Source organism: Plasmopara halstedii (genome assembly GCF_900000015.1).
Source record: "Plasmopara halstedii genome assembly, contig: Scaffold_3120, whole genome shotgun sequence".
NCBI lineage: Eukaryota > Oomycota > Peronosporomycetes > Peronosporales > Peronosporaceae > Plasmopara > Plasmopara halstedii.
The window spans coordinates 1,984,753-1,996,836 of NW_020190023.1; the positions used below are offsets into that span (position 1 = coordinate 1,984,753).

Consider the following 12,084-nt stretch of genomic DNA (forward strand, 5'->3'; position numbering starts at 1 on the left):
GTACTCCAAGTAGAGCTACAACTTTAGCATAAAGCAAATAAAGTCTTCCGCTCAAAATTGAAGCTGTATTTTGTAGGTTTTCCTCATTAAATAGAGAACCTATTTAGTGTATAACTACTGATTGTTTCAGCCTTGTTGTTTAAGTTGTAGCACACCATCGGATTGTCACACCATCTTGTGTAACCCCACCATTGTGTGATCGAATGACTCAACCTTTTATACCAGGATACGTGAAAACCCGTTACACTCCCCGAAGAGGTGCTTGGCAGAAACGACATCATAAGAGCTGATTATATCCCACAGACTCTTGTACGAGGCATACCTGGACATGCACGAGCGTTGTTGAATTGACAGCAAGTTCTACCAAAAGCAACAGGGTGACGTGCACCTCGTACTATGGAAACCTTGACTCCACGATAAACCGTGATGCTATAGATATCTAACATATTTGTCCAACTTCACCCGTACACAATGTGTCAGAGATAAGCATGCTTATCAGCCGAGCAGTGTGGCTCAGCACGCTCAGCTCTTGTGCTAGCTATCATCGAGTCATAACGATTCTTAATCCATCCAAATTGTCAAAACGTAGTATTCCAATCTGTGCATCTTTTTTTAGCACAGCTTTGTGTTTTAGTCAAACTTAGCGACATAATGGCGCTAAGGGGCACCAAAAAAATGTGGGTTTTGTAACTTTTACACATTTCAACAATTTCTTACATATTGTGGCTCAAAGGCATTTCGATCATTTTCATCAAAACGGAATGAACTTTCTGCATTCGAGCTTGCACCACCCCGCGCAGCGCGCTTGGAGCGAGCCGCATCTGCATCCGTCGCAGCTAATGTATCCACTTTTCGTGACGATGCGCAGCGTGGATAAGGTGATTCGCGGACTCGAGCCCGAATTACAATGGGGTCAAGGCCCTGAAGGCGACTTCGCCTCACTTGTAACTCACCTCCGTGTGCTTATGACCAAAGGTCTGACCAATGTCATGCTCTTCGGCGTCGTGGATAAAAAAGATGCGCATGGGTGCATGGCTGATGATGAGACTACGCCCGTTATAAAGTGTACCAAGGTTCTCCGTAAGGCGCTGCCTGACCTCATGGTTGCTTGTGACGTTTGTATGTGCGAGTATACAGACAATGGTCACTGTGGCATTCTACGTGATGTGGATGGAGAGCAGATTCTCGATAATAATCGCACACTTGAACGCCTGATGTGTATTGCGCTGGCTTATGCCAATGCTGGTGCGCACATGGTATGCCCGTCCGACATGATGGACAACCGTATAGGCGAAATTCGCAAAATGTACAACGAAAAAGGTTTTGAGCACGTCTCTATCATGGCCTACACATCAAAAAAGGCATCGGTAATGTACGCGCCTTTCCGTAACGCAGTCGAGTCTACATTTCAAGGAGATCGGAAGCGCTACCAACACCCAGTCGGTAGCGTCAGCCACGCCACATTGGCGTTTGAGCGAGATGTCCAACAGGGCGCCGACAGTGTGATTGTCAAACCTTCACTCTTTTACACGGATATTGTAGCAAGTTTTGCTGCCAAGAAAACGGTGCCCGTCGTATGTTATCTCGTTTCAGGCGAATATAAGATGATCAAAGACTACGGCGATTCTACCAATTCTCTCGAATCCATTGTGCGCGAAGCTCACCTCAGTTTGCTGCGTGCCGGGGCTAGTGTACTTATCACGTACTTTACCCCTTATATACTGGACCACTGCGCAAAGTGGTAAATAATGTAGTCAATAAGGGTCACTAATGTTCTCTTTTTGACCAATTCCCATTCGCTATTCTTTGTTTTTCAATATACTGCATATAATACCATATTCGCCACGATGGATGCACAGGCTCTAACGGACAAGATTGTTGTCACTGGCAACGCCATCCGCGATCTCAAGTCGATGAAAGATGTGAAAAATGCTGACAAAATTGCGGCAAAAGTTCAAGAGCTACTGGCGCTCAAGGCCGAGTTTAAGACACTGACAGGGGTCGAATACGCACCTTCGCAGCAACCGAAGAAGCCAAAGGAGACCTCATCATCCGCGACTTCCACGCTTGGCGAAGCTTCTACAAAGTCGAAAAGTCAAATTAAGAAAGAGAAAAAGATTGCTCAGCAGGCGGCGAAAAAGTCCGCTGGTGTGGGCACAAATTCCAGCAAGCCCAAGCTAAATCAGAAGCCGGTAAAGCCCAGTGAGAGTTCCAGACCCCTCGAAAGTGCAGCAGTTCCCTCAGATGCTGAATTGCTCTTGCGTCAGTCTAAATTTCAGTATCAGGTTTTGCGCTCAGGTGTGGCTGGAAGCGGTCAAGTTGTGACTCCGTGGGATGTCGACGCAGAAGATGGAGTGGACTATGACAAGCTTGTAGAACAGTTCGGTAGCACAAAGATTCCGCCTGAAATGATTAAAAGGATGGAGAGACTGACGGGCCATAGAGCCCATCGATATTTGCGTCGTGGGTTCTTTTTCTCCCACCGAGACTTGGACGTGATTTTGGACGCTTACGAGAAAGGTGAAAAGTTTTTCCTCTACACAGGCCGCGGACCGTCATCAGGTAGTTTGCACATGGGTCATCTGATTCCTTTCACTTTTACGGCCTGGCTGCAAAAGGTTTTTGATGTTCCTCTCGTGATTCAGCTTACGAATGATGAAAAGTTTCTCTTTAAAGACCAGACAATCGAAGAGAGCGAGGTCATGGCCTGGGAAAACGCTAAAGATATTATTGCATGTGGCTTTGACGTCAAGAAGACCTTTATTTTCGCCAACACCGATTATATCAAGGAAATGTACCCACAGATTCTCAAAGTCCAGAAATGTGTCACTTATAACCAGGTGCGCGGCATTTTTGGCTTTACTGGATCTGATAATATTGGCAAGTCAGCATTCCCAGCTGTCCAGGCCGTGCCTTCATTCTCAGAGACATTTCCTGTTGTACTTGGTGGACGTAAGGGATTGCGTTGTCTCATTCCCCACGCTATTGACCAAGATCCGTACTTCCGTATGACACGCGATGTAGCGCCTCGCATTGGCTACCTCAAGCCTGCCTCCATGCACTCTAAGTTCTTTCCAGCACTTCAAGGTAGTACGACCAAGATGAGCGCCAGCAAAGCTAGCACCACTATCTATACTTCGGACTCCCCGGATGACATCGCAAACAAAATTAAAAAATACGCCTACAGGTAAGTTCTTTTCACCATTATCATTTCTTTGTGATTCGTTGATGTTTACGAGTCTGACATTCCTGTGGTCACTATCAGTGGAGGAGGCGAAACCAAGGCTGACCACGAAAAGTACGGCGCCAATTTAGAAGCGGACATTCCCTACCAATACTTGTCATTTATGCTGGAGGATGACGAAGAGCTAGAGCGCATTGGCCGCGAGTACGGCTCAGGACGAATGATGTCAGGAGAGGTGAAGCAAAAGCTGATTGATGTCATGTCGGAGTACACACTCGATTTTCAAAAACGTCGTGAGGCCATCACCGATGACCTGGTTTCCGAATTCATGAGGGTGCGCGCCTTAGAATTTTGATCATGAATTCTAGCTGGTTTGTTGAACGAGAGAGGCAAGTTTGCAAGGGTACGAAAGCTGACTAAGTTGCTTTTTATTTGAATGATATACCAGTCAGTCTTCTCGTCATGCAAACGCAATTCAACCATAAAACGTTGACTTAAGTCACCTTCATACATTTAATCAACAACTTTGTCGACATTACTGAGATGCCAAAAGCGCTATGCGAGAACATTCTCAAATGGCGTGGCTTGCATGGACGGCTTAGCTGCGCGAATACTTGATGCCGACTTACTGCATCGTCGTTCACTTCCATTACAGAGTGGTTGCTGACATCTCAATAAACTTCAGTGACATCTTTTCCAATGCCTCACGGAGATGCATCTTGTCCGATACACGTTGCAATTGGAACACCAGCAGCCAGATTTTGGTACAGTGCAAGCCACGACTGAATTACCTAACGACCTCACGTGCATTACTTGTCTGAATACATACAAAAAATATAAAAATCGACGCACCTCGTGCATGCGAAAACAGTTGCAAATGCTTCGTCCAGGCTTCATTGGATCTGCAACATACGGGACCACAACCGAGCATTGCAACGGTGCTACTTTATCTGGAGGGAGCACAAAAAAAACTCTATTTTAGCCAGCAGTACACAAGCATTAGATTTTTGAAACAATCCCATGAAAAAAACTCAGCGAACACACCCTTTGTTTTCGATGGAAATTCCGAACCGACGGTAGTCAAAGGTAATGTATGTTTCCAAAAAGAGCATTAGGAGACTGCCGATACTTGTGTGCCATGTTACGCCCCCACCACGGGAAAACGTGTAGCACCACCTTGGTTTGGCAACTGTCAATGAAAACCTGAGACTTGAAGTAGGGACGAACTCTTCCGGTAATCCTGACACGCATTCATTTTCCGAGTAACTTCTTCGGCGATTCCCAATTTGAAATCTCCCGTCTGCATATCTCGAATACGATCTCGTGTGGGTATCGCCGCACGCCTGATATGACAAGTAAACAAATGACAATATGTTCCAACCACTAATGAGAAATTGTCCATACCTGCAAAAAGCGAATCACTAGGAGCACTAACACGTATGATGAGAGGCCACCCGAGAAAGCGCAATTTAAACCTGCAATGCAAGACGATATAAATCTTAAATCAGCACAATCAACAAATATTGCACCTACTTATGCTGACGAGATGGCTTTTTAAAATTAGCACCAGAGGACGCAAAGCTGGCATCTTCAACAACATCGAACAAACAAGATCTCGAGCGCCCAGTCCAGTGTGACCAACCGAATGACCACATGTTAGATCGAGCAGCACATCTTGCTTTGTAAGTTCAAGTGAGTAGGTCACTTTCAGAACTGGAATTTTAGCACTACCAAGCACCTCAATGTATTTTGTCCATGGTTGGCGCTCAACTTCAGCCGCCAGTGCTTCCAAAATAACAAGAGGCTGCTCTTCTGCTAAAGAGTTCGCAACCAGCACACAGTCGATGTCACTTGATGGCAATGCAAGCCGTGTGTAACTCGATCCGTAAATTTCAATGAAAGCATCAGGCCACAGGGACCGCACCAACTCTTGCATGGAGGAGATAGCCCGTTGTTGATGTTTTTCCATCGACACTAGCGCAGCGTCAATAGAATCGATGCATGCTTCAACTTGTCCACTAAGGTTACTACTGTATGAGCACGAAAGGGGCCATGATAAGCCATTATTATAAAAAATGCTCCGGAGAGATTGCGGAGAGTACCTGTAAAATTGTTCCTCTGCTAGGTGTTGGGTGTATGACGGACCCAGTGTCTGTACTTGTTGCGACGCGTTCAAACTGAACTGACACGGATAAGATCGAATTCGAGGCTGCTGTTGGTCACGTCCTGCGCATTTATGATCTGTCAATTGACTGAATAAACACTTGAAATCGATGACATTCTGCGTAATTACCAGTAGCGGGGTTTAATATTCCGTCGTTAGCTGCACACTTACGCGGAAAGGTACTCATGGGTTGCTCAGTCTGTTGTGCCTGATGTTTTGCGTCACCTTTGTTACCTTCCCCATCAGATTCTTGAAAGTTATTGTAATTGTTGTCATCGGAATATCCATGCTCGTCTGTAATGTTTAATTCAGCTGACTCGCGTTGATAACGGTCTGATTTTTTTAACTTGATTTGCTTGAAGACAGCTTCCTTCAATTCAAGGTTTTCACGTCGAACACGAATATCTTCAGGCTGAGAGTCTTTATTCCAATGATTGACAAAGGAATTTGTTCGTTCGTCTTTCGACGGAGAAAATGACGAGGATGAATGCCGTACTGATTTGCTTTCGGACATCCTACAAACAAGTAATTTATCATATTTCGAGTATTATTATGGTGACAATTGTAAGTAGCTCAGCAGGTAGCGAGCTTGCCATCTACCTGAGCAGGGAAGCAAAGCCATAGCTGAACAAAGAAACCCGAATAAAGTATCACTTACGAGGGGTTCTTAACAACACGTGAAATAGGTCGTTGCAAGTAATTTTGATGCGTCTGTCGAGACATGGCGTAGACGTTCGACCAAAATGGATCATAATAACCAAATATTCTACAGTTACACGAAATAAGTCATAATACATCCTTCCAGTAACGTGAACACGTATATACTCGTGATAAGCAGGGTAGATTGCTTGGAATTCGTGCGAGTAGTGACACTTGTCCCCGTAAGGACAGCCGTATATGGATCCAAACTTCAGGCAAGGTTGTTTAAACTTCCGGTATTTGTTGAAAGCGCTATTACGAAATTGGTAATTGTTGCGGTCGTCTGGTGCGCTCCTTGACGATGTTGGAGGTGGAGGCGACCGATGCTCAGACATGTGTGCAATCTCTTTGGTATTATTGTAAATGCTGCTCGACGTATTGACTCTTGCCACCGCAATTTGGCCCCGTTGCATGAGTCTTTTCTAAGGAATCAGAAACAAAGATCAACAGTTGAAACGACGAACGAAAAGTGGGGTGCGCGGTTTACTTTTCCACCTGCACCTCTTTCTCGTTTAAATTTCGAAACAAACAGCGGAAGATGCTACGAAAGATGAGAAAAGGAGGGAGAAGTATTCAGATTAAGTCTTCAATTGACGGGAAGGGACGTGATGTCGTGCCAGTTGACTTCGTGTACATTCTACGCTACGAGTGGGTAATTCATTGACGAGATTACATATTGCCGGCGCGATATTCCTCAAGCTTTGTAAGTGTACCCGTTTCGATGTACTCGTCGACCATGGCAGCTGATGACTTGCCCACGCCTTTAAGCTTCAGCGCGTCTTTGCCGCATTTGAGTTCGGACTCGCAGTCGCGGATGGCTTTGGCTACCTTAGACCACGTACCACCTTTAAATCTCTCACCGCGCTTAAACTCAAAGCCTGAAAGTTCAGCAAAGACATCGGCCAGTGCTTGATTCGCCTCGCACGCAGCTTCAATTTTCTTGCGTGGTTTCTTCACAGTCTTTTCGTCCTCGTCAACGCTCTCGTCAATTTCCTTGTCCGTAGTGCTTTTGCGCTTGCGGCCAATCTTCTTTTCTGTCTTGACATCTCTTTTGCTCTTTTTCGTATCGGACGCTGACTCTTTCACACCAAATTTTCTTATCATCTCCTGGAATACCCAACTGTCAATATTAATGGCATTTGTGTAATCACGACAGTGTCAAAGCACCTTAAGCGCTGCGTCGAGCTGAAACTCATTCTAAGTAGCGGCACAATACAAACGACATCGATCACTCCAAAGAATGACATTAATTGAATGCAATCTGTGCGACTCGTACATTTTCCCGCGTTGCGTTGATCATTGTGCCTGCTTCTACAGCGGCATTTACGGGGTCCTAAAAATTGACGGCAAAAAGTTTTAAAATGTGAGGAAGCGATGCGAGCATTAAAAATGTACTCACAGTTGGAAGTTTTACGCCTTCCTTGGCGCAAAGCGCCAGTAGCTCTTTGGCTGCCTTCTTGCTTGCCTCGCGACTTGACATTTAAATAATGGCTCAAAGCCGATTAATTTTGTAAATCGTCCGATTATTCACACTCAAATAAACAGACAAAACATGGTATTATCAGGATTGATCTAGTAGTATCGACCTGGTAAGTTTTTATATTGCCCTGCGAGATTTGAAGGGTCAGGTTCCCACGCGAGGGAGGACGGCAAACTCATCACGGAGAAAATTCAAGTTTAAGTAGGCCGCCTTCTGCCTGCTGGTATATACTGGGTTCTATTGTACCTTATGGAGGTCATGGGAACGGCAGGAACGACTCTCACTAAAGAGGGAAGGCCCACAGCTGAGCTTTCTAAGTTGTTGAGATCAACATTTCGGGCTGTGTGAAGTTGTGGTGGAAGTTCTGACACGTTTAGGAGCGTCGTACACGGACAAATGTCATCAAAAATATTTGAATATGCCGGATACGAATGTGTAAAATAAATTTAGCTCACAACAAAGGAGGTAGAGACATTACTGTTAATCCCACTATTGACTGGCTCGAATGAGTGGGATCGTGATATGGCTTTCGCAAGCCCGGTCAGAACAAAGCATATATTCGCGGTCTTATCGGAATGTTCAACTCATAACTTAATATCTTTATTGCGACAACCGCAAGCGGTTTGATTTAGTGTCGACACAGCTTAGTACAGACAATGCACGTGTAGTTAGCTTAAGAGCCTTAATTTAAGCATTCTCCCAGCTACATACTCATGCTTATCTCGCGTTCCTCTAGCATCCATTTCTTTTGAACATTCTGACTTTTTACCACACTCAGCACATGACGCTTGAATTGTAGAGAAAATTGTTTATTGTGATTTTGCTACGAATTGTAGCTTTGCCGCGCTATCATAAGCAATTGGACTTTCAGCGACAGCCGTCCCTCGCCACTATCAAAGTCACTTCGTGCCGACCTTAACGGGTCACAAGAGATTGTCGAACCATCTATGTAGATAGAGTCAAGTCTGTGGCGGCATGGGCTGTGATAAATAACGAGTAGTCAATTAGTGAAAGCAAATCGATCTTCACATTACAGTCTTTCCGCATTAGTGCTTCAGGGAGACTCTGCTACCGCGCGATTCACGCATTATATCTGACCATCTATGGACTTATAAGTAATTGGATGTCAAGCTGCTCCGCTCTTTCGATATTTTGAAGAAAACTTAACGACGAGGGAATTCATCCTACTATTCACGGTCAAAGATGTGGTAATGACATCGCTCTGTCCAACGACACATGATCGGTATTGATTGCAAGCGGCTTAAGGTTAAGCAGGTGCGCTCTGACCTTGACTAACTGTAACGGGGTCACACACGATGATGTGATCGCAAAATATGGTGTGGATTATACAAGATGGTGTGACCACACAGTGGTGTGCCTACACCTGAAGTAACAAGTTAGTACGTGGCTGGAACAGCTAGTAGTTATACATTAGAATTAGGTGTTGCCATATAGGTAGGGAAACCTATAGATTTAGATATAGGTGGCTTTGCCGCAGATAAAACCCAGAAATACAGCTTACGTTGTAGACGAAAGAGCTAATTAGCCTTGGGTGAAGGTTGTATTTACTCTTGGAGTAAGCGGACTGCGATCTGCTACACTCGTACTAGTTCCAAGTATATAACGAAGGTCACCGACCTTAACTAAGCTTCCTTTAAGCGAAAGTGCTTCGGTAGCCCCGCTGCATTTGATAGCAATTGTAGTCAATCTACACCTGAGTCGTTACGGCTGACCCTCTGTGAGGATAAAGCAGATCTCCAATTTGCCCAGGGCATGCAGGACGAACTTGGAAAACTCCTGAAGGCGTGCAACACCTCGCTTCACAAGGAGTTGAAACGATCAGCGCGCGCCTGAAGGCGTTTACAAGCTATGAACTTGCTCTGCTAGAGCACCGAGAGCAGAAGATGTTGGCGTCGACTGCATCCGTGACGCCATGAGACCCCCCCCCGACCCAAGCCGCTCATGGTGAGTGTTGAGACCTTTGAGGGTAAGGATGGAGGAAATTTCCTGCTCTGGGTGAAGGAAGCTGAGATGTCTATGACGTTTGCCATGCTCTAGTCCGAGCAACAGCTCGTGGCGCTAGCTATCTCCAAACTCAGTGGTCATCTCGGTCGAGAGAAAACCTTCAGCTCTGTGAGTTGTCACAACTGATGGCCCAAACTGTACAAATGGACGAGCATCTATTTGCGCATATGTAAGACGTGACAAAGGGTGAAATTCTCTCCGAATGCGGTGGCGGTGCTGGCCAGTTTGCCGGTACCCTCCGGAATTCCAGTCTATGAGTATGGACTTTGTGTTTGGTCTGTCAAGGACTCGGCGGGCAACACGGGTGTCGTGGTCTTCGTCGACCGTTTGAGCAAGATGGGTCATCTTGCGGCGGTGCCGGACACCATCGACGATGTCGGTACAATGGCGCTGTTTGGGGATCGTGTCTTTGGACAACATGGACTTCCGGAGTCAATTGTCTCAAACAGAGACCCACGCTTCACTGGGAAGTTTTGGTCTAAAATCGTCAGGATGCTGGGCACCAGGTTGACTATGTCAACAGCGGGTCATCCGTAGACCGATGGTCAAATTGAGCGTGAGAGTCGCGTCGTTGAAGACGTTCTGCGCAGCGTCTAAGCTGAGACGCTGAAGCGCTGATATGCCATGCTTTTACTCGTAGAGTTTGCTCTGAACAATGCAGTGCATACCGCTAACAGCTACACGCCAGTCTAAGTGAACGGGCTCGACCGTTCTTGCTTCCCGCTGACGCCGCTGTCCTTTATATGGGAGGAATGGCCGAGCGGCTACCCTTTCACTGTTTGTAAGGAAGTCGATGACTTCATTTCTATCAGACTGAGTGTTTAACGACACGTTCGCGATGCGATGGCTGAAAGCCAAGACATGAACAAGTAATATGCTGACGAAAGAGATAGAAGAAGATACAGAACGTTTAGGTCGAATACTTGGTTTTATTAAATGCTAAAAATCTTCCTACCCATGCAGTCTCTTCTGTCTTTAAGACAAAGCTCCGTCCACGGTTTATCGGACCCGTCAAAGTTGTGGCCAAGCGGGGTCTTTCGTATACGCTAAACCTTCCGACATTGATGTACACGCACACGGTGTTTTATGTTTAAGCCGTTAGTTCCAAGGGAACGCAGAAGCGTTGGCGCCGGAGCGGTGCCCACACGCGCTCGACCACCCAGAAGCTCAACCAGCAAATGAATTTGAGCACGGAGTGCAAAGATCTTCCCGCCCAACGGCGCCAAGCGATCCACGTTTGCATGAAGCGCTGCTCAGCTGCTAGAAGCCGTTCCGATGGAGCGCGATAGTCCTCTACGTGAGGCAGTCGGTGCACATCGTGTTCCAAGCTCTCTAGATCTTCTGAGTAGCGGTATTTGACCTCAGCATGACGCTAAGCGGAGTCCCGATCGCGACGGACTTCGTCTTCAAGAGCTCGAAGAGCATCGCGAGTCACTGGACGGCGATCGATACAGTCGTCATCGCCCGCCGCCGACTCTTCACGACAAGAAATGTGGTTTGCACTGTCACGTGGAACGTCTTGTGGGTCGACGTTGTCGCCAGAGTCAAACCCAATATCTTGTGAAGTGGCGAAGAAGCCCCGACTTCAAAAACTCATGGGAGATTGAGAGGCTTTTCAGACGTCTTGGACGCTTATGATTAGAGGGATCATGGCTTTCCGCGTCGTCGCATGCCCCACGTTTCTCGGCGATATTCTGGGAAGCCGAAAGGCCATGAGCCGAGCTCAAGCTATGGCCCTGAGTTGTTGCGATGACAGTCTCACCCGTTTGAGATACCGTAGAGCTCGCGTGAGCGTGACAAATAAACCCATACCTCGCAGGGCGACAATCAGAAGGAGGTCGGAGACGCGCCTTGAGTTTGGCAGACTCAAACGGAAGTTAAAATCTTGCACGCGCGTCTACCTCCTCGTGGCTCCGCTGTTAATTATGTAGCGAGGAATGTTTCTGGTGCCGCTGCACCCATCACTCAAATAGCTCTTCGATATCTGCAGCGGTTTCGCCAGGGTCGAGCACAACAGGAATCTTTTGCATGGATGGTACACAAGAGCATCCTCTTTGAGCACAAAGTCGAGTGCGGTACGTATCCACCTGAATTTCTTGGGGAACCAAGAAGCGAGCTCGGAGTGCTTTTCGTTTGTCAAGCTCCGCTTGTGTAGTGGCTAAAGACCCGATCACGTAGACGCTGAACGATCGAGTGATCGCGTCCTTTGCTTCTGTAGCGGCATCCGCCGAGTGGAAACCGTATTTCACACGAGAGTCAAGGACCGAATGTAAATGCGCGCGCATGAGAGCCGCCCAGCGGACAGCAACCATCTGCTGCTTCTGTGCTTCGTCAAGGTGATTGGTATTATACCTCCCCCCCGGAAGCCTCGGGTTCGGAAAACGGACACGGCGTCCACAAGGTTCGAGTAGGACTCACGTTGAGCGTGGGGCACCTCGCTCTTCTCGTCTTCCCATCCTGGCAAAGGAGTATACGACTCGTAGTGGACTTCCTCCAAATCCTCGACGAGGTAATCCATTGCCTGTGGCGGGC

General features: G+C 46.8%; 4 protein-coding genes across 4 annotated transcripts; 2 read left to right on the top strand and 2 right to left on the bottom strand.

Annotated features, from left to right (window-relative positions):
- Window positions 1–839: 839 nt before the first annotated feature.
- Window positions 840–1,745, top strand: PHALS_07965 (delta-aminolevulinic acid dehydratase; the record flags this gene model as incomplete). The annotated part of the gene is made up of 1 exon (XM_024721519.1): window positions 840–1,745. One exon carries the CDS (start codon window positions 840–842, stop codon window positions 1,743–1,745), a length of 906 nt encoding a protein of 301 aa, XP_024586610.1.
- Window positions 1,746–1,847: 102 nt separating this feature from the next.
- Window positions 1,848–3,669, top strand: PHALS_07966 (tryptophan-trna ligase; the record flags this gene model as incomplete). Its single annotated transcript, XM_024721520.1, has 4 exons — window positions 1,848–3,187; window positions 3,266–3,451; window positions 3,532–3,555; window positions 3,633–3,669. 4 exons carry the CDS (start codon window positions 1,848–1,850, stop codon window positions 3,667–3,669), a joined length of 1,587 nt encoding a protein of 528 aa, XP_024586611.1.
- Window positions 3,670–3,888: 219 nt separating this feature from the next.
- PHALS_07967 (DNA polymerase sigma) lies at window positions 3,889–6,382 on the bottom strand (the record flags this gene model as incomplete). The annotated part of the gene is made up of 10 exons (XM_024721521.1): window positions 3,889–3,975; window positions 4,037–4,157; window positions 4,229–4,527; window positions 4,589–4,659; window positions 4,718–4,862; window positions 4,923–5,214; window positions 5,287–5,410; window positions 5,478–5,863; window positions 6,007–6,114; window positions 6,174–6,382. 10 exons carry the CDS (start codon window positions 6,380–6,382, stop codon window positions 3,889–3,891), a joined length of 1,842 nt encoding a protein of 613 aa, XP_024586612.1.
- A 302-nt stretch (window positions 6,383–6,684) lies between these two features.
- Window positions 6,685–7,527, bottom strand: PHALS_07968 (dna polymerase beta; the record flags this gene model as incomplete). The annotated part of the gene is made up of 5 exons (XM_024721522.1): window positions 6,685–6,689; window positions 6,761–7,154; window positions 7,215–7,244; window positions 7,324–7,380; window positions 7,447–7,527. 5 exons carry the CDS (start codon window positions 7,525–7,527, stop codon window positions 6,685–6,687), a joined length of 567 nt encoding a protein of 188 aa, XP_024586613.1.
- Window positions 7,528–12,084: the final 4,557 nt, after the last annotated feature.